The sequence below is a fragment of the Gadus macrocephalus genome, chromosome 19, assembly GCF_031168955.1.
Source record: "Gadus macrocephalus chromosome 19, ASM3116895v1".
Lineage (NCBI taxonomy): Eukaryota > Metazoa > Chordata > Actinopteri > Gadiformes > Gadidae > Gadus > Gadus macrocephalus.
The window spans coordinates 3,898,896-3,924,025 of record NC_082400.1 but is presented as its reverse complement, the minus strand read 5'-3'; the positions used below and the strand labels follow the sequence as shown (position 1 = coordinate 3,924,025).

The 25,130-nt window shown below is 45.8% G+C and overlaps 1 protein-coding gene across 2 annotated transcripts in view; it reads left to right on the top strand.

Moving 5' to 3' along the window:
* The first annotated feature begins 203 nt into the window (after nucleotides 1-203).
* atp8b1 (ATPase phospholipid transporting 8B1) overlaps nucleotides 204-25,130 on the top strand; it is a 29,840-nt gene continuing 4,913 nt past the window's right edge. The window contains exons 1-24 of one of the 2 annotated variants that reach the window (XM_060039138.1): nucleotides 204-826; nucleotides 6,782-6,976; nucleotides 7,844-7,941; nucleotides 9,348-9,461; nucleotides 10,194-10,292; nucleotides 11,283-11,344; nucleotides 11,534-11,606; nucleotides 11,999-12,069; nucleotides 12,921-13,003; nucleotides 13,782-13,940; nucleotides 17,505-17,593; nucleotides 17,784-17,974; nucleotides 18,103-18,187; nucleotides 18,483-18,606; nucleotides 18,974-19,017; nucleotides 19,249-19,405; nucleotides 19,640-19,828; nucleotides 19,969-20,081; nucleotides 20,380-20,544; nucleotides 21,045-21,156; nucleotides 22,060-22,135; nucleotides 23,788-23,917; nucleotides 24,156-24,284; nucleotides 24,841-24,997. In XM_060039138.1, the coding sequence (XP_059895121.1) occupies nucleotides 6,802-6,976; nucleotides 7,844-7,941; nucleotides 9,348-9,461; nucleotides 10,194-10,292; nucleotides 11,283-11,344; nucleotides 11,534-11,606; nucleotides 11,999-12,069; nucleotides 12,921-13,003; nucleotides 13,782-13,940; nucleotides 17,505-17,593; nucleotides 17,784-17,974; nucleotides 18,103-18,187; nucleotides 18,483-18,606; nucleotides 18,974-19,017; nucleotides 19,249-19,405; nucleotides 19,640-19,828; nucleotides 19,969-20,081; nucleotides 20,380-20,544; nucleotides 21,045-21,156; nucleotides 22,060-22,135; nucleotides 23,788-23,917; nucleotides 24,156-24,284; nucleotides 24,841-24,997 (2,695 nt within the window). In that variant the 5' untranslated portion in view covers nucleotides 204-826; nucleotides 6,782-6,801. The remainder of the gene's footprint in view (nucleotides 827-6,781; nucleotides 6,977-7,843; nucleotides 7,942-9,347; nucleotides 9,462-10,193; nucleotides 10,293-11,282; nucleotides 11,345-11,533; nucleotides 11,607-11,998; nucleotides 12,070-12,920; nucleotides 13,004-13,781; nucleotides 13,941-17,504; nucleotides 17,594-17,783; nucleotides 17,975-18,102; nucleotides 18,188-18,482; nucleotides 18,607-18,973; nucleotides 19,018-19,248; nucleotides 19,406-19,639; nucleotides 19,829-19,968; nucleotides 20,082-20,379; nucleotides 20,545-21,044; nucleotides 21,157-22,059; nucleotides 22,136-23,787; nucleotides 23,918-24,155; nucleotides 24,285-24,840; nucleotides 24,998-25,130) is intronic. The other variant, XM_060039139.1, reaches the window with a different exon arrangement.

Below are 25,130 nucleotides of genomic sequence, written 5' to 3'. Positions count from 1 at the left end.
TATTTTTTATATATAATTTCATTCATTTATTCATAGGCCTATATATACATTTGTATATATAAATATATATATAGGCCTAGATATATGTATTGACACATAAATATGACATATATAATAAAAAAAAGGGAACAACAAAATCCCAAATATGGATTTCCATTGTCATCATCCGAGTTGCTTTTCGGGGTTGTGTTGATTCGTGTGCAGCTGTTTAACATCAGGACAGCACACGTCCTCTCTCCTTACAGCAGGGGGCCACCGCGACGGATCACCTATATCCCGGTTGAATGTTTAAACTCAACATTTTAAGGAATATGATGTGTTTTAAAAATATGAATATCGTGTTACATGTTGAAATCAACAGTTTTCATCATTCATAAAATGGTCAAATAATGATGTGGTTACTTTTATAAAACAGTGTGTTGCCTGTAAATCAACAAGGAACTAGACGGGAGGGAGGCGGCAGGTATCTTTATGCAAAAGACCCGTGCGCTCCTTCAGGAATTAAAACACACACCTTTACCTGGCCGCGTCACGTGATCGAGCATACCTGTCCACACAGTATCACCGAGCAGCTCACTGGTCGCGGTGCTCGTCTCCTCACAGGTAGCGTCTCAAATGTACGGCTCATCGTAACGCCTTGTCGTCCTCCTCAATAACAAGCGGTCCCGTGGAACCGGTTCTCCGGGTAAGGGAGTGACGCTACCTACTGCTCACCGTTCACCGAGGAGGAAGAAGAACACACGATGACACGGTGACACAACGCGGCTCGACTGAGGCTACAAACTCAAGGAAAACACACCCGAGTACGACAATTCAAGCTGCATAGGTGAGTTCTTATAGTCGTTGCGTTTACTAGTGGAAAAATGGAGCCACCTCTTCGTGCTGTGACCTCACCCCCAGACTGGCTCTACCCGTATCCACCTCTCTCTCCGTGGGAAGTTAGCCGAGGTATCACGGACGCCTCTACGCGTCCACCCCCGGCCGGGATGTGTGTGTTTGGTTGTAATATATTTACACGTGTGAGTTGGTGCTTCTTGTGTCCACCAACACCAGCGGGTTATGGCTTTCTGATTGGGAGGAACATCCACTTACAACTAACATTCCATGTGGGATTTGGAAGTGAAACTACTGACTAAAGTAGTCCCTGTTGCAAACGAAATAGTGAAGGAAAGCCTCCTTTCATGTGTACCTCTGTACCAGGGGCGAGGGTTGGGGGGTCGACACAATCGTTTAGGGGTTAATAACATTTGAGAATAAGAACATGAGGTGAAGAAATTGTAAAAGTAAAACGGCTACTAGAAAATGAGAGAGTTGGTTTGTTAGACAAATTACTGAATATATGGGCCTTATAAAGTGACACAGAATCTTGAATAGTTGTTACTCAACAAATGTTTGTTACTGTTTTCAAAAGGACACTTCAGGAAGTGTTGAGCATGTGAGGGCGGTGTCGGTATGTATCTCCTCCACCCTGAAGGGGCCAGACGTCTCAGGGTAAAGATAGAGACGGGTAGGCCTACTGTAGCCTATATCAAGATAGAGATCTACAGGTATATGGAGATAGATCGACAGGTATAAGGAGATAGACGAATGTTTCCCTGCATGTTGAGGGGAACACAGCCAGTGTGCGCTGTTTGGTTCCGTTCACACGAGGTGAGCTCCAGTGTCTCAGTGACTGTAACTGATATACCTGATGCCTACTGGCGTCAGTGTCGGGTTAACCTCATTTAGTGGAGGTTTCTGGAGAAAGGACATGAACATTATTTAAAATCTGACTGTTTGGGCGTCTGGGGCAGGAAGTGCACTCCTTTTGATTAGGGAAATGTTCCATCAGGATTTGAATCCTGATCTCCAAGGCAAATGTTATCGTTGTTCTCCTTGAACAGCACTCCTCATCTCTGAGAAGTATGACGTAGCGATACGACTCGGGGCATGCCACGGGTTTCACAAGGGTCAGTTGGCTTGGATGCCATGTCGGCTAATTATTTCAATAGTTAAAACAAACATGGCTTGTTGAGAACTATTGGCTTTTATCTTTTATTACATTTGCTGTCCGTCATCGATCCGGACTCTGGAAGCTCTGTTCTCCAGGTACTTGCCCACTTGAAACTGTGTCTATACTTTAAACGTGGAGCTCTAAAAGGAGGGAGCAGTATTTTGCATGCAGTTCATATCCATTTAAATATCTTGTCACCAGTGCATACAACCTCATCTGAACTGAAACATTTGACCCACAGGTTATCGTATGACTTATCTGTGGGCAGTGGGGCGTGAGTAAAAGAGCAGGTAGGGCTGCCGGGAAGGAAGAGGGCTGTTCTCTGGGGAACCAGAGGAAACTCAGCTGCAGCTAATTGACTGGAACCCTGCTGTGAGGCAACCTGTTGAACACCTACTTTAATTATTATTACCACCGTAATGTACCCCTGCAGTGCCCCCATGCCTGCTGCACGGAGTCCTATCAGAACCTTCTGCCTGGGAGTCTGATCACGTTGACCGCTAAACTAGTGCGCCTCTAGCTATTCAGTCTAGTTGTTGTTTTAGTTTTAATTTAGCTTCCTTTAGTATCCGAGTCCAGCTGACGTCCTTAATAGAATGGATAGAGCTGTTGTAATGCTGTCCCCTCTCCCTGGGGTTGTAGAGAGGGGACAGCATTAGCTTTGTTCAACTAAATGGCGGTTACTCAATACATGGCCGTTGCTGTATTTCTTCCTGGGCATTGATATATGAATGAGCTATATTGGGCAGCTCTACTTTCCATCTGATGTCCCCCTTTGTTGCTGGAAGTCGCCAATGTTTATACACGTATCAGGTGGACAAAGGCACCAGCAGGCTCTGTTCAGGCTCTGTTTGAAGTACCTTCAATGTGAATTCGGACCACTCGGCTATATGAGTGTTTGATCTTAAAACATCCCTAATTTTGTGGGTGTGTGGGTGGGTTCTACCACCGCTACATTCCAACTTTCAATCAGCCATTCGGGTCTTGAACCCTGCAGCCAATCGGAGAACTTCCTGCTCCGTACCCCTGGGTTACCTACCCACACTGCCTCTGTCCCCACTCGTACAGCTCACCCCGTCACTGTTCCTCTCCATTATCGGAGAGCGAACTACTACAGCCTGCTTCTGTTAAACTATGGCAAGATTCATCTTGCGTCTAGAAAACCCCTGCTCAAGGGTTGAAGCCAGGAAGGCAGAAGACCTCTTGTATGATATTTTCTGTGGCATCATTCAAACTGAATTAGGCAACCAACAGTGTTTATACGAGAATGTGATGAGGCCAGTCTACAGGGACTGGGGGGGGGGGGGGGGGGGGGGATGACTGTGATGACTGTGATGGCGGTGTCGGATTACACAAAGACAGACACACTGCCTTTACATCTCAGCGTATTCCCCGGATTGTTAAAATTCCAATTTCCTACAATGATGCAAAGCCTGAATACCTGAATACTGAATACAATATGGTCAGAGGTCAAAATGCTGTGTCATTGCGTCCCCTCATCGAGCCATACCTGTCTACCTGGCCAGGTAGGCTCTCGGGTGGCATGACATTTAGGGGAACGCCCCTCAGATCCATCAGAGAACCTGTTGATCCAGTCCACACTAGAGTCTGAAGGGGAAGTAGAATAAAGGCAACGGGGTCGCTAGGAGGCGTGGCTTTATCAGCAGATAATGGTATGTTCCAGATGCCTCGTACGCCAACCACACAAATTGCTCTTGTGACGTTATTTCCTGGCTTGTAGTACTTATAGTGTTCCTGTTTGTCTTTGTGATTGTGTCATGTCTTTGGCTAGTCATTGTTATTGTTATTGTCATTAGCCTTTTTAGCAAACCAGCTCGAAAACAAACACAACTTTACATTGTATTGCATGCACAGCAAGACCGTGCAATGCATAAATTGGTGACCGGATTAAAGCAGCAATGTTAATATCAAGTGTGTAAGAGCATTTAAAATGACCAACGTTCATTTTAAAAGATGAAAATCCATCTCTTTACGGGCGCAGCCATATTGTTTCTCGAGACGTATGGTCAATCTCACTTAACTCTGACTCTCAGAATCCAGAGTGGTAACGACCAAAAGGGGGCGTGCCTTTGTGAAATGCCGCAAGAAAGCGGGGAGATTTTCCACTTAGTTACTTGTGCGGATGGTGTACGAGGCATCTCCGACACGCCATAATCAGCGGATATCCGGCCAATAGGATGGGATTAAGTGAGGGCAGCGGTCAATGTTTATCAGTAGTGTTTCCTCCATATTGAGTTACTATTCACAGAGAATTTTTGTCATGTGAAAGAAGGTTTAAGGTTGTCTTATACATGTGTTGTATAAACTGTAGCTCTTTCAAAGGCAGTGAAGTGCTGAAGGCGAAACGGAGAATAAATACCAAAAATAAACAAATAAAAATCCCTCATATCAGATATAAACTGACTTGTTATTTTTACCATCGGTACCAGCCCAGAACTTAACCATCCGTGCATCCCTACATGTGGCGGGCCACACGTCACTATAAATACAGCTTTCTGCAAAAGGACTCAATGCAAATGTTCAGGTGTCAGACTCACTCACTTTAAAAACAATGTCAGCCTGCGGCCAATGGTTGTATGGGGGGGGGGTTAATTGTGTGTGTGTGTGTGTGTGTGTGTGTGTGTGTGTGTGTGTGTGTGTGTGTGTGTGTGTGTGTGTGTGTGTGTGTGTGTGTGTGTGTGTGTGTGTGTGTGTGTGTGTGTGTGTGTGTGTGTGTGTGTGTGTGTGTGTGTGTGCGCATAGCTGCAGTAACAATAGCCAGGTGAGCAGTGATGCTGCTGTCTTGTTACAGCTCTCCATGTTTCCTGTTGGACAGGCTGACGGCTGTAGAAGAATCTTTTTGTGATCCTGCTATGTTAAATATAGACCTGCCACTCACAACCCTCCGATGGCTGCCGCCACCACACCCAGGTCAATGGAAGCAGCAGTGTCATCTGAATCATCTCCTGGAAACACTTGGCTGTTTGGACACACTTTGGCTGCTCGGGAATTTGACCAAACCATCGGGTAGCCTGTTCAATTGCCGCCAATCTCGCGTACCTGAAGTCCAGCCCATTGTGCACGTACAACTTTTCAACCGCAAAACCCAAAACCGCAGAACACGCATCCCACACCTGTACAGATGCTCAACACATTGGGCGTGGCACATTACAGACACGGCACAGGGCTGTTCACTCAAGTCAGCAGGAACAATGTCAAATAAGCAACACTTGGCGTACGTGCTTCCTTATGCAATGCAGTAGGGAAATTAGGACTGGCTTGAGGAGACAGAGGTTTGAGGTGGAGAATGAAATGTTGATGAGGAGTGGAATAAATAGGCCTGGGAGCCACTTCACCTTAAACCGCCCCAGGGTGTGTGTGTGTGTGTGTGTGTGTGTGTGTGTGTGTGTGTGTGTGTGTGTGTGTGTGTGTGTGTGTGTGTGTGTGTGTGTGTGTGTGTGTGTGTGTGTGTGTGTGTGTGTGTGTGTGTGTGTGTGTGTGTGTGTGTGTGTGTGTGTGTGTGTGTGTGTGTGATAGATGCTGAGGCAGCCTACTGGTTAGGGTATTATACTACTACTAGTCTAAAGGTAATGTGATTTATCAGTCTCCCTGGAGGCATCCCTGAGCAAATATATTAACCCTACATGCTCCTAATGACAAATCAACTGTTAATCCCTTTAGATAAAGATGTCTGCTGAATGGTTAACTATTAAAGGTCAGTTTAATGACAATTTTCTTTCTTCCATAATATAAAACCAAACACATCTTCAAGGTAGACGGGGTCGATCAGGATTTTAAAGGTGTGATTTTTAGGAGAACCAATAGTTCCCAATGTGTCAATCAATATAATTATCACGTTAGAATGTCTCTAAATGTGGTTTATGAAACAGATTATAGTTAATCTGTTAAAATGGTGGTCTGGTCTTTTTTGAGTCTTGGAAGTTGCTTGTCCCAGTATGGATGTATGACAGTATGGATAATATCTAGTCGGCCTCCGAGTTTATATTATTACTTTGTGAAACATTTGCCTTGTTACTGTAGTAGAAATTATAACCTAATTATCTATCACTTAACCAAACTAAAAACATGAGGAATCGGGGAGTCCGGATCAAGTATTGACAGAGACTTTATTGCTACCCGTAAGCAAGCAACAAACAAAGCCGAGTGAGGTTTGCGAAGACACTCCAGAATGATTCTCGTCCTGCTCCTTATACACCCAATCATTACATAATACAAAGTTAGACTTACTTAAAGTATTGATTTAGATAACATGTTTATTTAGGTCATAACTGTCTCTTTGAACATACATTAACCTCTATGCAAACAGATAGATTTTTTTATTTTATTTTTTATTATACAGGAAAGTATTACAAGTAACAAAGTTACAATATAATCGGGCCTGTCTCAGTAAAATAACTGATTTCCAGCAGGTCTTGATGTGCAGATGATGTGCATGTCAGCATATTATGTTTTCTATGTCATAACTGTACCTTTTGAACATACATTAACCTCTATGCAAACAGATGGATGATATACATGTGTGCATGTCAGCATATTCTTCAAAAGTAATTCAGATAAGAATAGAGTGAACCCACTCACTGGCGCCACATAACGCCTAACTGATAGGGGAAAGGTGATCATTTACCTTCCACCATCAAAGTATCTATATGATATGTAGGCCTAATAATAATCATAGTTTAACATAAAATGTAGGGTTAATTTCTTCCATATTACCACTGAGGTATTAATAACGATCACTCCGACCTCCGTCTCTCCGTCTGTCCCCAGCAGACCCCTGAGCCCCCAGGATGAGTCAGCGTCAGCGGGCCGCCTCCACGGGCTCCCTGGGGCCCGACGACGAGCTCATGCCCTACAGCGACGACGAGACCGACGACGAGCTGGACGCCAGCTCTGAGGAGGAGCCGGAGGAGCCCCCGGAGCACCAACCTGGGGCCCAGCCCCCTGTGGACACCAGGTCTAGCGGTGAGTCCCCCAGTGGTGTCTAGTGGGGGGGGGTGAGTCCCCCAGTGGTGTCTAGTGGGGGGGGGGGTGAGTCCCCCAGTGGTGTCTAGTGGGGGGGGGGTGAGTCCCCCAGTGGTGTCTAGTGGGGGGGGGGGTGAGTCCCCCAGTGGTGTCTAGTGGGGGGGGGGGTGAGTCCCCCAGTGGTGTCTAGTGGGGGGGGGGGGGTGAGTCCCCCAGTGGTGTCTAGTGGGGGGGGGGGGGTGAGTCCCCCAGTGGTGTCTAGTGGGGGGGGGGGTGAGTCCCCCAGTGGTGTCTAGTGGGGGGGGGGTGAGTCCCCCAGTGGTGTCTAGTGGGGGGGGGGGGGTGAGTCCCCCAGTGGTGTCTAGTGGGGGGGGGTCGAGTCCCCCAGTGGTGTCTAGTGGGGGGGGGTCGAGTCCCCCAGTGGTGTCTAGTGGGGGGGGGTGAGTCCCCCAGTGGTGTCTAGTGGGGGGGGGGGGGGGGGGTGTGAGTCCCCCAGTGGTGTCTAGTGGGGGGCCCCGAGTCCCCCAGTGGTGTCTAGTTGGGGGGGGGGGGGGGGGGGTGTGAGTCCCCCAATGGTGTCTAGTGGGGGGGCTGAGTCCCCAGTATCAGTTTCTGAAGGGCTAAATACAAGTGTGTACACGTGTGTCTGTGTTTCAGCGTGACGTCTGTGTTTCGAGATCTGGGCTGGAGAGTGATGCGTGTGTATCTGTTGTCTGTTATTCTAGATCTGTGTGTGGGGGTGGGTGGGTGGGTGGGTGGGTGGGTGGTTCTAGATCTGGGCTGGAGAGAGTGATGTGTGGTTCTAGATCTGGGCTGGAGAGTGATGTGTGTGTGTGTGTGTGTGTGTGTGTGTATCTGTTGTTCTAGATCTGGGCTGGAGCGTGAAGTCCAATGACCGTGCGTACTACCAGCTCCCTGAGTTCCAGAGGAAGGTCTTCCTGTGCATCAAGAAGAGCAAGTACTCTGTAAGACAATGTTACCGCAATCTTATTCTAGAACTCGATTCAACATGATATCCTGGTGGATTCTCATATCAAATAGTGTTATGGGGTGGGGGATGAAAGATGGATCGATGTGATCTTTAAGGAGTTGACTGGCGATCAAACAGAACCTATTATTAGTGTTGAAGCTAATCCGGTTCCACTGGTGTGCTTATGGTATGCAGGCCTGCCATTTCTAACTCGATAGTTTCTGTGAGCTTCAACCATCTTATAGAAAACTCTTAGTTTAGTTTTCCTTTGCAATCAAAGTTAGAACTTGACTGAAGAGAATAACACAAGGTCAACTTGGCCAATGAGGTCTGGAGACAAAGCTCTTGCCATCTGCGTACACTGACCCTCGCCTTTCCACCCCAGCAATCAGCTGGTTCTTCGGTCAAACCGGTTTTAGATTCAAGACCTCAGCAAAACCCAATGTTGACAAAACAATAGGAAAGAGCTTTCTAAATGACAAACGGCTCCATGTCGTCAACGTATTCAAGCGAACCGCCCTAGGACAATGTTTGACGTACATGGTTTATGGACAAAGATTAACTGGGGAATATCAGGTCTGTTTCCTGCTCTGTGACCCAGTATGTCAGTCGGTGACTTTATACTATTTAGCATGTGGTTAAGGGAATGTGTGGGTAATGAGTCTAGAAGTCATGTTGTTAAGGGACAGATGGGGTTATGAGTCTTATGTTGTTAAGGGACAGATGGGGTTATGAGTCTAATGTTGTTAAGGGACAGATGGGGTTATGAGTCTTATGTTGTTAAGGGACAGATGGGGTTATGAGTCTTATGTTGTTAAGGGACAGATGGGGTTATGAGTCTTATGTTGTTAAGGGACAGATGGGGTTATGAGTCTTATGTTGTTAAGGGGCAGATGGGGGATATGAGTCTTATGTTAAGGGAAGGATGAGGGTTATGAGTCTTGGGCTAGAATGTAGGCCGTGAACATTTGCGTTTTTTTTCCAAGTGAGATGCCAGTCTAATATGACTTTTTTTATTATGACAAGCAGACATCATTTCGCTCATTGAGATTTTGGAACAGTGACTAAGCAGACTTCCAGGTTAAAGTCTATCTTATAAAGCCGCTCCTCTACACCCTTTTAGAGGATGGGAAAATCATCAAATTTTAAGCCTGGATTCATGCTGAGGTCAATCTGGGTTCAATCCCGGATGTCCCATCTACCTTTAGACATGTGAGCCTACACCCCTACCTGCTCCTGAATAACTTACATTGATAACATTAACATTGATGACCTGTATGAAGGAAGTCACTTTAGGTAGAAGTGTCTGAATAGTGACTTCATAGTCTAGTCGTTATAAAATTATGTTTGACATAATGTCATGAGTCAAATATTGTGTTTCTGATTTATTTCTGGCACCAGGGGAACGGCATCAAGACCTACAAGTACAACGCCATCACCTTCATCCCACTCAACCTGTTTGAGCAGTTCAAGAGGGCTGCCAACCTCTACTTCCTGGCCCTGCTCATCCTGCAGGTATGTAATAGAGATTGATGTTAACATTTATTGTCCCTGGCCTTTTCTACAGCGGATCTTAATGGTAACACTCCCTTTTAACTCGGACGACATCCCTCTAATCGTTTTGGATTGACCTTTATCTGATTACCAGATCTCTGACATCATACCGTGCAACATTTGCATTGCTTCGCTTTGCATTTTCCCATCTGCTTTCAATATGGAAGTCATGTGATCAACGTACATGATGGGACGGGAGGGCGGTGACCTCCGTTCTACACATCGTCCTGTAGGATGGGTGGTTATGTGTGCGGAGGTCTGGTTGGGCCCATGGAGGGATAAGGGTGGGTGGCTGACGGATGGATTGATGGGTTCAAAGTGTGTAAATCATTTGGTCCAGTGGTTGGATTAAAGGAGGAGAAACTGATAGATTTTGTCTTGTCGCTGGAACGGATGGACTAGTAGATGAGGAACTGAGTTGTTACTGGAGCATGCGTCGGCCTCAGGTGAAAGTATAATAACGCACGATAATGAATTTCCATGGCGCATTGCAAGGATTACCTTTTTAGATTTTGGGGTTTGCGATGGCCCATTTAACGAGAACACATTGACATGGGGGGATGGTTAAGTTGATGATGAGTAAATGTTTAGGCATTGGGATATCGATGTTAATTTGATGTTACTAAGGAGTTGGGTGAAAGCAACGCGTCATGTTTCCTGCGTGTGAGGTCCTCATTTCCTGTTTCCTGTCAGATCATCCCAGAGATCACCACGCTCCCATGGTACACCACCCTGGTCCCGCTGGTCCTGGTACTCAGCATCACCGCCATCAAGGACCTGGCAGACGACCTGGTACAAACCCTTAACCTGACCTTATCTCACCTGGTAGACGAACTGGTACCTCACCCTTAACCTGACCTTATCTTACCTGGTAGACAAACTGGTACCTCACCCTTAACCTGACCTTATCTTACCTGGTAGACGAACTGGTACCTCACCCTTAACCTGACCTTATCTTACCTGGTAGACGAACTGGTACCTCACCCTTAACCTGACCTTATCTTACCTGGTAGACAAACTGGTACCTCACCCTTAACCTGACCTTATCTTACCTGGTAGACGAACTGGTACCTCACCCTTAACCTGACCTTATTTTACCTGGGAGACGAACTGGTACCTCACCCTTAACCTGACCTTATCTTAGCTGCTGGGTCAACTGATATTTAACCATTTCTGCTGGGATTTTTTTCCCCTGGACATTATTTTCCAGAAATCTTTGGAATAATTAAGGGACTAATGTAGCCAACTGTCTTTCTAATTTGTGCATTGTTCAGGAAGAAAGCTGTAGGCTCAATCCGTGAAAACGGATTTATATTGACTGGCGCACAGTCAATATATGATCTGACCCTAACCATATCTTACCTGGTAGAGGACTTGCTATTCTCCTTACCTGAGCCAAACCTTACTTAACTTCCTCTTACTATCCCCCACAATCCATTGAACCTGAACAATGTATATATTTTTTTCTGTTCTGCCTCAACAAGTAGCTAAGTATTCTCAGAAAAACTCGGTCTTGTCCGATGGTGATTTAGCTTTTGGGGACAATAAGCGATGAAGATATTCAGATGATAGCCAATGGGTTCAGAAGTTGTTGCTCTCTACACAGACGGTTTACCTGCATGCAACCGATCGTTCTGATGCCAAACTCTTGTCCCGTTGCTCACAGATTCCTCATTAATCTATGGATATGTTTGTAGAGTTCAGTGGCTAAGTGACTGCATGCTGATGTCTGTGTGAGACTATGTGTTGGCATGGTTTGAGAGCTGTTGCTTTGTGCTACAGGCCCGCCACCGGATGGACAAGGAGATCAACAACAGGAAGACTGAAGTGCTTCTAGACGGAGGGTAAAACTACATCATGTGATCAAATCCTGCAAATGGTAGTCTGAAATTCAGAGTTTGAAATTTGATCCATTCAGCAACTTCTTTAATGCGAGCAAAGCTTGTCTGCTTGTAGGTGAGACAGATGAAGGGTTTATAGGCAACAAACGAGTCAATAAAGCCTCCTTGTAACCGTGGTTGTCCTCTCCACAGCTTTCAGGAGACCAAGTGGATGGACATGCAGGTCGGGGACGTGGTCAGGCTGAAGAAGAACGACTTTGTGCCAGTAGGTCAACTTCCTCATTATAATAATCATTTGTTGTTTATACCGCCTTTCATCTGAGCCGAGGTGCTTGACGTGTGGGTGGCCCACATTGACACGCATCGACGGACCTTGAATAATGATATTGAACCAAAGGAAATCTTTTACTTTTTTTTCTTGCAAACACATGCCTCTGGCATCGAGTATTATCCCAGCATCTGAGGCTCTTTATAGTTTGGATGTTTTACATCACTGTTTGTGTATAAAGCATATTTTCCGATAACTCATATTTGTAGTGCTTTGCTGTATTATGTTTTTTTTAATCAAAATTGATCATTATTTTTGAGCCGAGGAATTGTGCCTGCGTGCCGTAAGTGTGTGAAGCCTCCTGACACTGCGTGATCCTCTGTCCCCAGGCCGACATCCTCATGCTGTCCAGCTCCAACCCCAACAGCCTGTGCTACGTGGAGACGGCCGAGCTCGACGGGTAAGACCCAGCCCCCAGATATTATCAGGCTCGGGTTGCTGTGCTTCTCAGACCTTGTGCTGGGCTGTTGGACTCAGGGGCAAGGGCTGCCCCGCATGGACTTCCCAAACCCAGCGCCCCCCCCTAACCCAGCTCACCCCCAACCCATTCTGACACTTTTGGGTTTCTTACCGTGTACGTGGGAGAAGTGAAATTCGAAGAATTTCTCGAGGGATTACAGTTTATTATCTGTCACTAGTTTGTTGAGGTGGATTTCTTAGTACGTGGACGTCTCGGAGGAACACGGTGCATAACGACGACTGTTCTCCATGTTGAACCAGGAGAGAACATAAGCAGGCTTCCATAAGCTCTCTTAATGTGTTTGTGTTGGCCGTCGATATGGGATAGTGGACATGTTTATTGAACTAGGAGGTGAGTCAGGACCAACGGACCAAAACAAAGGGCTTGAGGCCGCTCCCCCATCGCTTAGAACAAAGAAACATGGCTCTGTATCGAGCCACTGATACAACAAACTGATGCACTCACAACGCCTCTACCTGTTCACATTCCAGTAACTTTCCATGACCTGAAGAAAAAAGAAAACTACGCTTCCCAATGTCTAGAGTCACTTAATGACCATAAGAAGTCTCTGAGAAGTCACATTTATAGAAGACATTGATTTGATAACATCCAACCTTCTGTGTGGTCGTTTGTATCTCATGTTCACCCAATTCAACAAGGTACATTCTAAAATACAGTTTTAAGCTACTTGCTTATCTCTAGATGAAGGCTTTTCTCTGCCTAACTTGTTGTTCTGCTCATCTGTCTTCTGTGCCGTCTGTCTAACAACCTGTCTGTCTGTCTGTCTCCAGAGAGACCAACTTGAAGTTCAAGTTGGCTCTGAAAATCACAGACGAGAAGCTTCAGCAGGAGCACCAGCTGGCCCAATTCAATGGTACACAATACGTCGGTCTGCCTGTCCGTCTGTCCTATCTCTGTTCACCCCTCTCTCTGTCCATCTGTATTTCCCTCTGCTTTTCAACCCTCATTTGTGTTTTCCATCCTGTTAATTCCTCCTTTTTGTCTTCTCTCCGCGTCATGTTTGAGTGGCACAGAGGCAGAGACGCTAAACAAATAAGTAGTACATTACACTCTGGGTAGGACAGGAAATGCAAAGATGACAAGAAACAAGCTTTTTAAAGTTCTCTTTAGAAGTCAGAAGTCTGCATCCTCACAGGGACACCGGTTATGGGATGCTCTGGGATAGTAGGGTATCATAAAAGTAGGATCATGGATTTGGGTATAGAAAAGGAAAATGGTATTGCCAGTGTTTAACTGGCATTTTGTCATTGGGCACACAAACGCTACCCAACGCACACAATGATAAGCACACATTTAGCCCACTGACTATCTAGAGTAGATAACAGTTTTGATAAGGTCTCTTTGTCCTCAGATTATGTTGTGTGTAGGTCTCCCCATGTAACACGCATCTGTGTGTGCTTTTTAAATCCCATTTGATATATTAAGAGTAATTTTGATAACTAACAAAGTACTTTATTTCATGAATAAAGATTTATGTATTTCTACCGTCAGCCTACTAGATCCCATACTACATGCAGAGAAAAAGTTCAGGGCTACTTCTCCCAGTTTAGCCATATATTGCTCATTTTAAGCTAGCGAGGACAGATTGGGTCTCTGTTTGAGCTTGACGTCTTTCTCTCACCTCTCCACAGCCATGATTGACTGTGAGGAGCCAAACAACCGGCTGGATAAATTCACGGGGACGATGCAATGGTCCGGACACAGCTACCCCGTGGACCTGGACAACATACTGCTCAGAGGCTGCAAGATCCGCAACACAGACGTGTGCCATGGCCTGGTGATATTTGCAGGTACGTTGGTCCCAACAAACACCGGCTGACAGCAATCGGTTTGCGGCCAGATGCCACAGTACCCACAAACACAGGCTTACAACCATCAGGTAAGCTGGCAAAAGCCACAGTCCCCACAAACACATGCTTACAACCAGAGGTCTGTCTGTGGTTTCTGATGGTGTGCTACCAGTAACACGGCCTACACGGTTATAGAGATGGCGCAACATCCTACATGCTTTTATTTCAGTTCTGCTGCTGTAAATGATTACACCATTGAGATAAGCAGATGCAAATTAGGATTTGCCATTCAATACCGCCTTCTTTCGTCACTGGAAAATCGCTTTGGAGTTGGAGAAGAATTCAATTTGATAATGGAGAAGAAATACCTGAAACCAATACACTACCAAATGGTGCTATCTTTCTCTTTACCAGGACAACGGGGTGTACAATTATCCTATTCTCATAACACCTAGAGGTCTCTATTGTGCCCGTGGGACTGCATCAGATCTATCTCTTCCTCAGTGCCACCAGGAGATGTTCTGTAACCCTGTAGTCTCTATGTCTAATGACCGCATTCTCAGCTCACTGAATTGGATCTTAACTGAATTGAAGTGAATCCCAATGGAGTGTGTCTTAAACCCAGGTTGGTGGGAGAATTTGAGGGCAGGGTGTTCAAAGGGATAGCTCACGATGGGAAGAGTCTATATGGGAGCTCTGATTGGGCCTTTTATTGTGGTTGACTTGCATTGAGGGCCCCTCCTGCAGTATTGGTCGACCATCATTATTCAAGCCAGCCGGTGATATCAACGTTGAATGTGGACATTTGTTATACCCTTCCCAAGGTGACCAGCCCGCGGAATTGAATGACCAAGAGTTAGGATACTCTTTGCCATTCAAGGCACTACAGGCTTCTTGGCTGATCCCTGCTGGTGGTGGAGAATACCCCCTGGCAAAAATGCTCATCCCTGGTGCTGTTATTTTGTCCCTCGGTCCCTCCCTACTAACCCGCCTTTGGTAAACGGGGAGCTAGAGTTTGGCTGCTACCTGTAGCTCCATGATACTGACTGGGATCTGTAAATAGAAGAGAAACCCCTGGTTCGATGGTTGCAATGGCTTCACAACTGTGTGCTGGAATCTTTGAAATCTTAATTTTCTGTACAGCTGTATTGAGTTTATAATTGTTCACCTAGATCTCTGGGCACCAGGCACTGATTACTGCCAGAGTCAGGTGGAGCACTTGGCTTTTGGCCGTTTATTATCCACCGCTTAAGCGGTTTATCCATCGCAAACTGATGCTCAACATCGCATCTATAAACGCCACGCAAGAACTGAAAACAAATTTTGAGGTGTTTGCATGGCACATTGGTTTGAGGTGGCCTTCCTGCCCACATAATAATTAATTCGGACTCTGATTAGAAGGCCTCGAAAGGGGTTCAGTCATTTGTATACAGTGTTGGGGAGTAACGGAATACTTGTACCGGCGTTACGAATTCAGAATACAAATTATAGCCAACTGTATTCCGTTAGTTACAATTTAAATAGTTGGTATTTAGAATACAGTTACATTGTTGAAATCAATGGATTACATGACGATACTTCTGTTTCATCAGTTTATTCGTGCTTTCACACCTGGCTGGCTGGCTGGCTGGCTGTCTCTGGGCGATTTTATAGGGAACAGCTTTGCAAAAAATATAGATGTAATGGCAAATGTCTTTCGCATGAACCTAATAGTCTTTGTTCCACTACAGCAAATTATAGAAAATAGTGCACTTTCAGGGAGACTTGGGCCTAACACATTCAGCCAGTTTGAACAGAAGAATACACCAGAATAGGCCTGTTTAGGTAGCAGGATTTGATTCCGCATTCCTACACTCAGAAAATGCAATTCAATGTGGAAGTAATCTCAGATTGACTGAAACGGAATACGTTAAATGTTAAATTTTTGGGCATGTATTCTGTAAATGAATACATTTTAAAAGTATCCTTCCCAACACTGTTTGTATATATAGTGACTACGATTTCCTTGTCCTTGTTCCTGGTGTAGATCACTCTGGTGCTGACTGGTTATATGATCGACGCTTGATGTCTTGCACAAAAAAAGGAATGTCGAGATTTGGTTAAAAAATAAAGTGTCTTCATTTATTCATTAGTCGCTTCTAATTCTAATTCAAACAAATTCAAAGTAAAAATTATTGTTGAAATCATAACATGACATGTAAGATACGCAAGGTCTAAACAGTATGCTTTTCCAGCCAACCCCGCCAAGGCCACAGGTCCTTTCCTCTTGAGGAGAAGGACCTCCTGTAGGAGACAGACAGACAGGCAACTATATGAAAACAAAGGAATTGGCTCCTACAGTATATCTGGAGCAGACCCATATTCCTTGCATACTAAAATAACATCTTACTTTGTTAACAGTCTAAACCACGTTCTTTAAGTAACAACGACTGACCCATCAGGATACAATATGGGTTGGATGTCCTTTTTGTGGGAAGATCGCCTAGATTGGTTTCCTTTGGGTTCGACTCTAGTATTGGAGAGATGCAAGCCTTGACTTGCAGCTGTAGAAGGAAAAAACTGCTTTTGTTGGTTTTCGGAGTGCAGCCTCCTGTTCCACCCTGGACTATGTGGGCCCGAAGAATGTTTGGGAGGTCAGTTACTATTGGCCCCGCAGCAACCTCACCCTGAAGTCCTTTAGTCCCATCTACTGCACACCTTCTTCTCCATGTCAGCCTGGGTCTCATATCCAAGTGGTTGGTCTTGAACTGCACCTGGAGCTCTACCTCGCTCGGTCGTCCTCACGCATATTCTGCATATACCAAAGCTAGGCAAATAGTTAAAATACTATTGTGGCACTACTGATTGATCAGACCACTGCCAGGAACTGTCATGGACATGGTCATAAAACAGCCATGATCAATGGTAAGGCATTAAGGAAGTAAGATTATCGCTCCCCGATCAAAAAGCTGTAGATTAACTAGTGTCCTTCCCAAACACCAACAACCATACCATCAAGAAGCTAAATGGATGGTTACAAACGGGCACACAAATTCATCTCGGACATTTGTAATAAAGGGAGCAACAATTTATATTTTTATAATATGAATATAAATGTTTAAACCATTTTTTAGGACTGCAACATTGATCATGCATCTCCCCCCCCACACCCATACGTGTCACAGATGGATTCTTCCAATTAACCTCTGTGCTACCATATAGCTGGCTCAGAAGTGATTTGTCAGCTAAGAGGTTAATTTTTAAATTTTTGGGTGACCATCACATCCGCCCTCTGCTGAAGCAAATGTGACTTGCTCCTAATGTAGAACCCTATGCATTTTTCCAAAACCTTTACAACTGTCACTACCGCCAGTTTGCAGTTTAGGCTTTAGAAGTAATGGCAGTAGCTTGGGCCAAGTTTCAGTGATGGTTTCCTGTGATGTTTTATTTGGTTCCTAGATGAATGCTAGCTAGTTTTATGCTAGTGGAAGTGTAAAAGTATTTTCTGAAAACTTGTGTTGTATGAGATGGTTCTGGTGGTCCTGTTGAGTCTGATAATAATGAGGTTCTGTCTCTGTTCTCTAGGGGCTGACACCAAGATCATGAGGAACGGCGGTAAGACCAGGTTCAAGAGGACCAAGATCGACATCCTGATGAACTACATGGTTTATTCCGTAAGTGTGATGTCGCCATTGAATGTGTCAATTTAAGTATCACACCCTCCTCGTCCCAACCGGTTCATTGGTCCCCTTGTTGCTCTCTGCAGTCCAATTTAACACAAGGCTGTATCTGCCTCTCCCAGTGTCTCCTACCTCTCCCCTCCTACCTCTCCTCTCTTAACGCTCCTCCCCCTGGGCGTGTCAGATCTTCGCGCTGCTGATCCTGGTGGCTCTGGGCCTGGCCATCGGCCACGGCTTCTGGTACGAGCAGATCGGCTCCTTGGCCTGGTACCTGTATGATGGCGAGGACCGGGACTCTGTCTACAGAGGCTTCCTCAGCTTCTGGGGCTACATCATCGTCCTCAACACCATGGTGCCCATCTCCCTCTACGTCAGGTATGGATATCAATGAGGATTATTAGTGTCTAGTCATTAAGCAGCTTTTGAGTTGGCTCCCCATCAACTCATAACGTTGTTATTATGGTCTGCCCAGTGTGAGTCTCATACGCGTCTTGTGTGTGCAGTGTTGAGGTGATCCGTCTGGGTCAAAGTAAATTCATCAACTGGGACCTGCAGATGTACTACGCAGAGAAGGACACACCCGCCAAGGTATGGACACGCCCTCCGGCCGCATATACCAGCTATATGTACTACTGTACATACTATCTGTTTATGTAGTACTATACATACTGTCTGTATACGTAGTACAGTATCCACTCTTATATGTAGCACTGTATATAATATCAGGTATAGGTAGTACTCTATGTACTATATGGGTATTGTTGTCAGTGCGTTTATACTAAACCAAAGACCGATACAGGAACAATGGCATTCCACAGTCCTAGTTCCCCTTCCTCCCCACTGGTTCTCCCGTACCGTTGTTTGAGCGCTTGTCTTCCTCCAGGCTCGGACCACCACCCTGAACGAGCAGCTGGGCCAGATAGAGTATATCTTCTCCGACAAGACCGGCACCCTCACGCAGAACATCATGGCCTTCAAGAAGTGCAACATCGGTGGAAAGACTTACGGTGAGAACCTCTCTCCGTGGTTGGTAAGGGACGACGGAGAACGACCAGCAGCACCACTATTGGGGATTTATTAGGACCTTCCGAGAACCTCAATCAGTGGTTCTAAAGTTAAGTTCTCAAATAGTTTGGATAAACAGTATAAGCATCATTGAGACCTGATGGGAGAAAACGTGCCTCAAAAAGCACCAATGGCATGGTAGTAAAGGTGGTGCCAGAGTGGATAGTAAGAAAGGAGAGGGAGAAATGTGATGGTATGAGAGAGGACTGCCACCTGCTATCTTCCTGATGTAACTACACGATGGCTACGAAGGTCTTATCTAGATTCTCAATTATGATGGTGACCGTATCTATATTCTTTATCTCACAGGGAATCCCATGACGGCTAAAGGTGTTGCACTGGACCGAGGAAGGGTAAAGATATTGTTATTACTAAATTAATGAAAACATCAACGTTTATTCAAACATACTGGCATGCTGTGTACAAATAAGTCCTTATCAATGTTAACAATGATAAATGAATGAGTTTGTCACTTTTCCATTTTTTGAATGGTAATGTTCATTCGCCACTAGTACAGTGTATACCTAAACGTGCACGTTAAGACGAGGTTCTTGGTCTCTTATGAGTTATACTTGGTGCTGCAGCCGGTGGACTTCGGCTGGAACCAGTACGCGGACCCCAAGTTCGAGTTCATGGACCATTCGCTGGTGGCCTGCATCCGCTCCAAGCAGGATCAGGAGACGCTGGAGTTCTTCAAACTGCTCTCCCTCTGCCACACCGTCATGGTGGAGCACAAAGAAGGTGAGGAGAAGGAGCATTCATTCATTCATTCATTCATTCATTCATTCATTCATCCATCCATTCATTCATTGGCTAGGGGAATGGGTGGCCGAAAGGTTCTGGTTTCGATCCACAGTGTCCTAAGTCCACCTGTAGCCCACGATGACCCATAACCCCTGCCTGCTCCTAATAACATGGCTCTGGAAACACTGTAATTCGCCCTGTGATCAAGGTAAAATGGTTTGTGTGTCCCAGGTGAGCTGGTGTACCAGGCTGCCTCTCCTGACGAGGGCGCTCTGGTGACGGCCGCCAGGAACTTTGGCTTTGTGTTCCTGCACCGCACCCAGGACACCATCACCATCAAGGAGATGGACCACGAGGCCACCTACCAGATGCTGGCCCTACTGGACTTCAACTCTGACCGCAAACGCATGTCCATCATCTGTGAGTACACTGCACGCCCACACACGTCCGTCTGCAGGTCTGGCACACGGACATAAGCGGCATACCTAAAGCCCATTCTTAAACCCAGGGTCTCCAAAGACGATGCCCTTCTGAACATTGTGATGCATTTGTCTCTCCAGTGAAGTTCCCAGATGGCCGTATCCGGCTGTACTGCAAAGGAGCCGACACGGTCATCTACGAGCGCCTCTCCCCCCACTCTCTACACCAGGAGACCACCCAGACCTCCCTGGATGTGAGTCCACCCCCCCCCCCCCCCCCCAAGGCTGCACTTCACTTTAGATCCATGAGTTGATGAGTTAAGGGTGTGTTTACCACCATGAGTTAAGGTGTGTTTATCCCCATGAGTTAAGGTGTGTTTACCACCATGAGTTAAGGTGTGTTTATCACCATGAGTTAAGGGTGTGTTTACCACCATGAGTTAAGGGTGTGTTTATCCCCATGAGTTAAGGGTGTGTTTACCACCATGAGTTAAGGGTGCGTTTATCACCATGAGTTAAGAGTGTGTCTGTGTCTACATTCATTCTCTCCAGATCTTCGCCAACGAGACCCTGCGGACCCTGTGTCTGTGCTACAAGGACATCAGCCAGGCCGAGTGGGACGAGTGGTCCAGGAAGCACACGGCCGCCAGCATAGCCACCAGAGACCGAGACGCTGCCCTGGACCAGGTCTACGAGCAGATCGAGAACGACTTACTGGTCCGTCCACATCATTATCAGTTATTATACCCTGATTACATTTAGCAAACGCTGTCGGAGGAGTAGGTAGGGCTATGGTGCTCTAAGAAGGAAAGCCATAGGGGACAAAACCGTCTGCGTAGAGCTACCAAAGCCTTCTAACTGTAATTGTAGTTCGAAACGTTGATAAATTAAGGCAGCTAGACAATTTTTGGTTGATCTAGAATAGATTAAGAAAATTGCGTACTGCTACAGCCTTGTGTTTCTGAATCTCAAGTGAGGCTCAAGCTTTGTAAACCATTGTTGTCAACCAATGGTAAGATGATTATTATAGTTGTATTGGTCTATAGTAGCCAAGGCTATGAACATTACTGTTTTCAATTTTCGAAGGACTTTCTATATGGGCCAACCTGTTCCTTTAACTGCCCTGTTTAAATCATGCTCTGGTACATTGACCTCCAGTTTATTACACGTGACGTATGATTCTTCCGATTGGCTGACGGGTTTATCTCCTGTTCCAGATGATTGGAGCCTCGGCCATAGAGGACAAGCTTCAGGACGGAGTTCCAGAGACCATCGCCAACCTGGCCAAGGCCGACATCAAGATCTGGGTCCTGACGGGAGACAAGAAGGGTACTTAACCCCCCACTGTGGCCATAACCCCTCCCACCTTAACATTACTCCTCCCAACTTAACATAACCCCTCCCAACTTAACATAACCCCACACCTTAACATAACCCCTCCCACCTTAACATAACCCCTCCCACCTTAACATAACCCCTCCCACCTTAACATAACCCCTCCCACCTTAACATAACCCCTCCCACCTTAACATAACCCCTCCCACTTTAACATAACCCTCCACCTTAACATAACCCTCCACCTTAACATAACCCTCCACCTTAACATAACCCCTCCCACCTTAACATAACCCCTCCCACCTTAACATAACCCTTCACATTAAAATAACCCCCGAACTTAACATAACCCCCCACCTCAACATAACCCCCCACCTTAAGATATCCCTCCACCTTAACATATCCCCTCCCACCTTAACTCAACCCCTCCCACCTTAAATCAACCCCTCCCACCTTAACTCAACCCCTCCCACCTTAACTCAACCCCTCCCACCTTACATAACCCTCCACCTTACATAACCCTCCACCTTACATAACCCTCCACCTTAACATAACCCTCCACCTTACATAACCCTCCACCTTAACATAACCCCTCCCACCTTAACATAACCCCTCCCACCTTAACATAACCCCACACCTTAAGTAAACTCTCCACCTTAACATAACCCCTCCCAACTTAACATAACCCTCCACCTTAACATAACCCTCCACCTTAACATAACACCCCACCCTAACATAACGTATCCCCCCCACCCTAACAATACCCCCCACTGTGACCATAACCCCCCTCCTTAACATAACCCCCTAACATAACATAACCCCCCCACCTTAACATAACCCCCACCTTATCATAACCCCACACCTTAACAAAACAGACTTGTTGTCTTGTGGTTCCAGAAACCGCAGAGAACATCGGCTTCTCCTGCCAGCTGCTGACGGACAACATGAAGATCCACTACGGAGAAGACGTCAAGTAAGTGTTGGTGTTGGTGTGTCTAATCTAAATAGAAGGCGTGTGTTGGTAGGTGTCCTCATCTAACATGTTTGTGTCTATAGATAGATGGATAACGTGTGTGTTTGTGTCTATGTCTATAGATAGATAGATGGATAACATATGTGTTTGTGTCTATAAATAGATAGATAACGTGTGTGTTTGTCTATAGAATGGGAGGCTTCTCCATTGAGGAGAGGGAGGAAGATCCTCCTTAACATTGTTGAGAATAAAAAATGTAGATTTCGCACCCAGACTACTGGAATGAATTAATGCCCTTAAATATGACTTCTTTAATGCCTTTGAATATATAATGTTCGTTTCCCTGGGTAAAGGCACATTAGCACCCCCTATCGCCTATTGACAATTACTTCAGGGTGGAAGGTCCTCCCTCAGCCTCCGTTGTCTCCCATTCATTTCCCAGAAAGTACTGGGGGCCGGTGAATAACATGGGTTTCAATGGGAGAGAGGAGGAAAGTCCTCCTCTGAGTGGGCGTGACCTTAAGGCGTCTGATTCGCGCAAAAATGTATTCGCTCTGCCTGCATTGCCGCTCAGAGACGCAAAGCAGGTGAAATCATCTGAAGGATAACGAGATTCTAATATTTGCGAATAAACTGTACAATGGAAACATTGGAAACGGAGGACATTGTTCATGTTTAATTACTCTAAGCATTCCATTCATTGAGTTACAGTGCTAAGTTAGCGACCAAAGAAAAAGGTAGACCAATTCGGAAAAACGAGATCACCAAAAGGAATGGGTAACCAAACGCCACGACAAGTGTCAAGTTCACGTTGGTGTTGCTATGCGACTTTCCTTGCTAGGCACCATGCCTATAGATCAGGTTGCTTGAAATAATGTTCGTTTGGCATGATGTTCGTTTGTTAATCTGACCGTTCTGTTTGATATTGTGGAAAGGGTGAATGATTCCGAGCATGATGCATTTTAAATGGAATCACTTTTGGTCTGGAGTCTTTTCTTAAAACAATTGTAACTGAAAATAAACATAGATAAATTCCAACGAATAACTTCAGTCATTGAGAGCAAAAATAGGCCCAGATTTTTTTATTTACTTTTACAAATCAAGAGTAGGCCTGATTTGACTAATGGCTTTGCATCCTTTCCTTCTGCCCTTGTAGTCCATTTCAAAGACATGCTGCCCACCAGCTTTCAGATTACAGTGATGCCACTGGTGGCTTTGTATCAATTTTATTCACATAACTATCCCTCCCTAAAAATGTTTAGTTCTCAACCACCCTGAAACAACTTGAGTCTCACATTCTTATGCCACCATACACCGACAGTGCGAGCAGGCCAATGGAAACCAAGCGTGCAGTCCTTCCTCCCTCCCTTTAAAAACCACCAGCCGCCACTGCTATAGATAGATGGATAACGTGTGTGTTTGTGTCTTTAGATAGGTAGATAACGTGTGTGTTTGTCTATAGATGGATAAGGCGTGTGTTTGTGTCTATAGATGGGTAGATAACGTGTGTGTTTGTGTCTATAGATGGATAAGGCGTGTGTTTGTGTCTATAGATAGGTAGATAACGTGTGTGTTTGTGTCTATAGATGGATAACGTGTGTGTTTGTGTCTATAGATAGGTAGATAACGTGTGTGTTTGTGTGTGTTTCCAGTGAGAAGCTGCGGGTGCGTCAGGCCCTCAGGAGGAACGTTGCTCCAACGTTTGGGAACAAGAAGAAACCAGCCGAGCCGTTCTTCCCCGAGGCAGGGAAAAACGCTCTGGTGATCACCGGAGGATGGCTGGTCAGTCTCACACCCGCTAGATAGGCCACGCCCCATTGGTGATAGAACACGCCCCCCTGAGGGATATGCCAAACTCTTTTTTAGATGATGAGCCATGCCCCTCTTGATTGATGGGTCAAGCCCCTCTTGATGATATGTCCCACCCCTATTGATGATAGGCCACGCCCCTCTTGATGATTGGCCACGCCTTATGTGGTATAAGGGTACCTCTGAGCATGTTGGTGTGGGCTGTTTCCAGAACGAGATCCTGTATGAGAAGAAGAAGAAGCGGCGGCGTCTGCGTCTCCGTCGTCTCGGGCGCCGCACTCTCCCCGCCAGCCCCACGGACGGACAGCCAATCAACGACTTCGAAAAGGAAATGAGACAGGTGGGACAGACCATGCTTTACTGTTCCCTCGCTGCACACTAACCCTACCTTTCCATTTACCCCTACTGTACCTTTTGATGTGAGCCAACTACCCTGATGTACGCTTACTACATGTTTACCACATCCTAATGTACGCTTACTATACGTTTACCAACCTTTAGGTACACATGCTATACCTTCACCGTATCCTCATGCATGCGTGCTACACATTTTCCATACCCTCATGTATACTATCTACACCTTTTCCATACCCTCATGCACACTAACTAAACCTTTACCACACCCTCATGCACACTAACCACACCCTTACCACACACTTATGTAGACTTACTACACCTATACCACAACCTTGACCTTAAACTGACAAAAACTTTACTACTCGCTATTCCTATCAAAATACAATTTGCAGTTGGATTTTTCAAACCAAATCACTTTTTATTGCTCCTCCAATTCCTATGTAGGCTTTGCGTGTTCTCAGCCCCACTTGCAAATTGCTTTAGATAAAAGTGTTCCTAAATGTATGAGTAATATTGGGTTTGATGTGAATGCATGGCAGGTGGACTTTGTGGACATGGCGTGTGAGTGTGAGGCGGTGATCTGCTGCCGGGTCACCCCCAAGCAGAAGGCCAACGTGGTGTCGCTGGTGAAGAAGTACAAGAAGGCTGTGACTCTGTCCATCGGAGACGGGGCCAACGACGTCAACATGATCAAGAGTGAGTGGCTCAGGCTCAAATGCTGTTTATTGCTACAGTGCGGCCAGCGCATGGACTAGTCTGTTTGCTAAGGCATTGGGTAGCGTTTTGGCTAGCATTGGGTTTCCTCTGGCTAGGGCTTGTCTAATCAAAT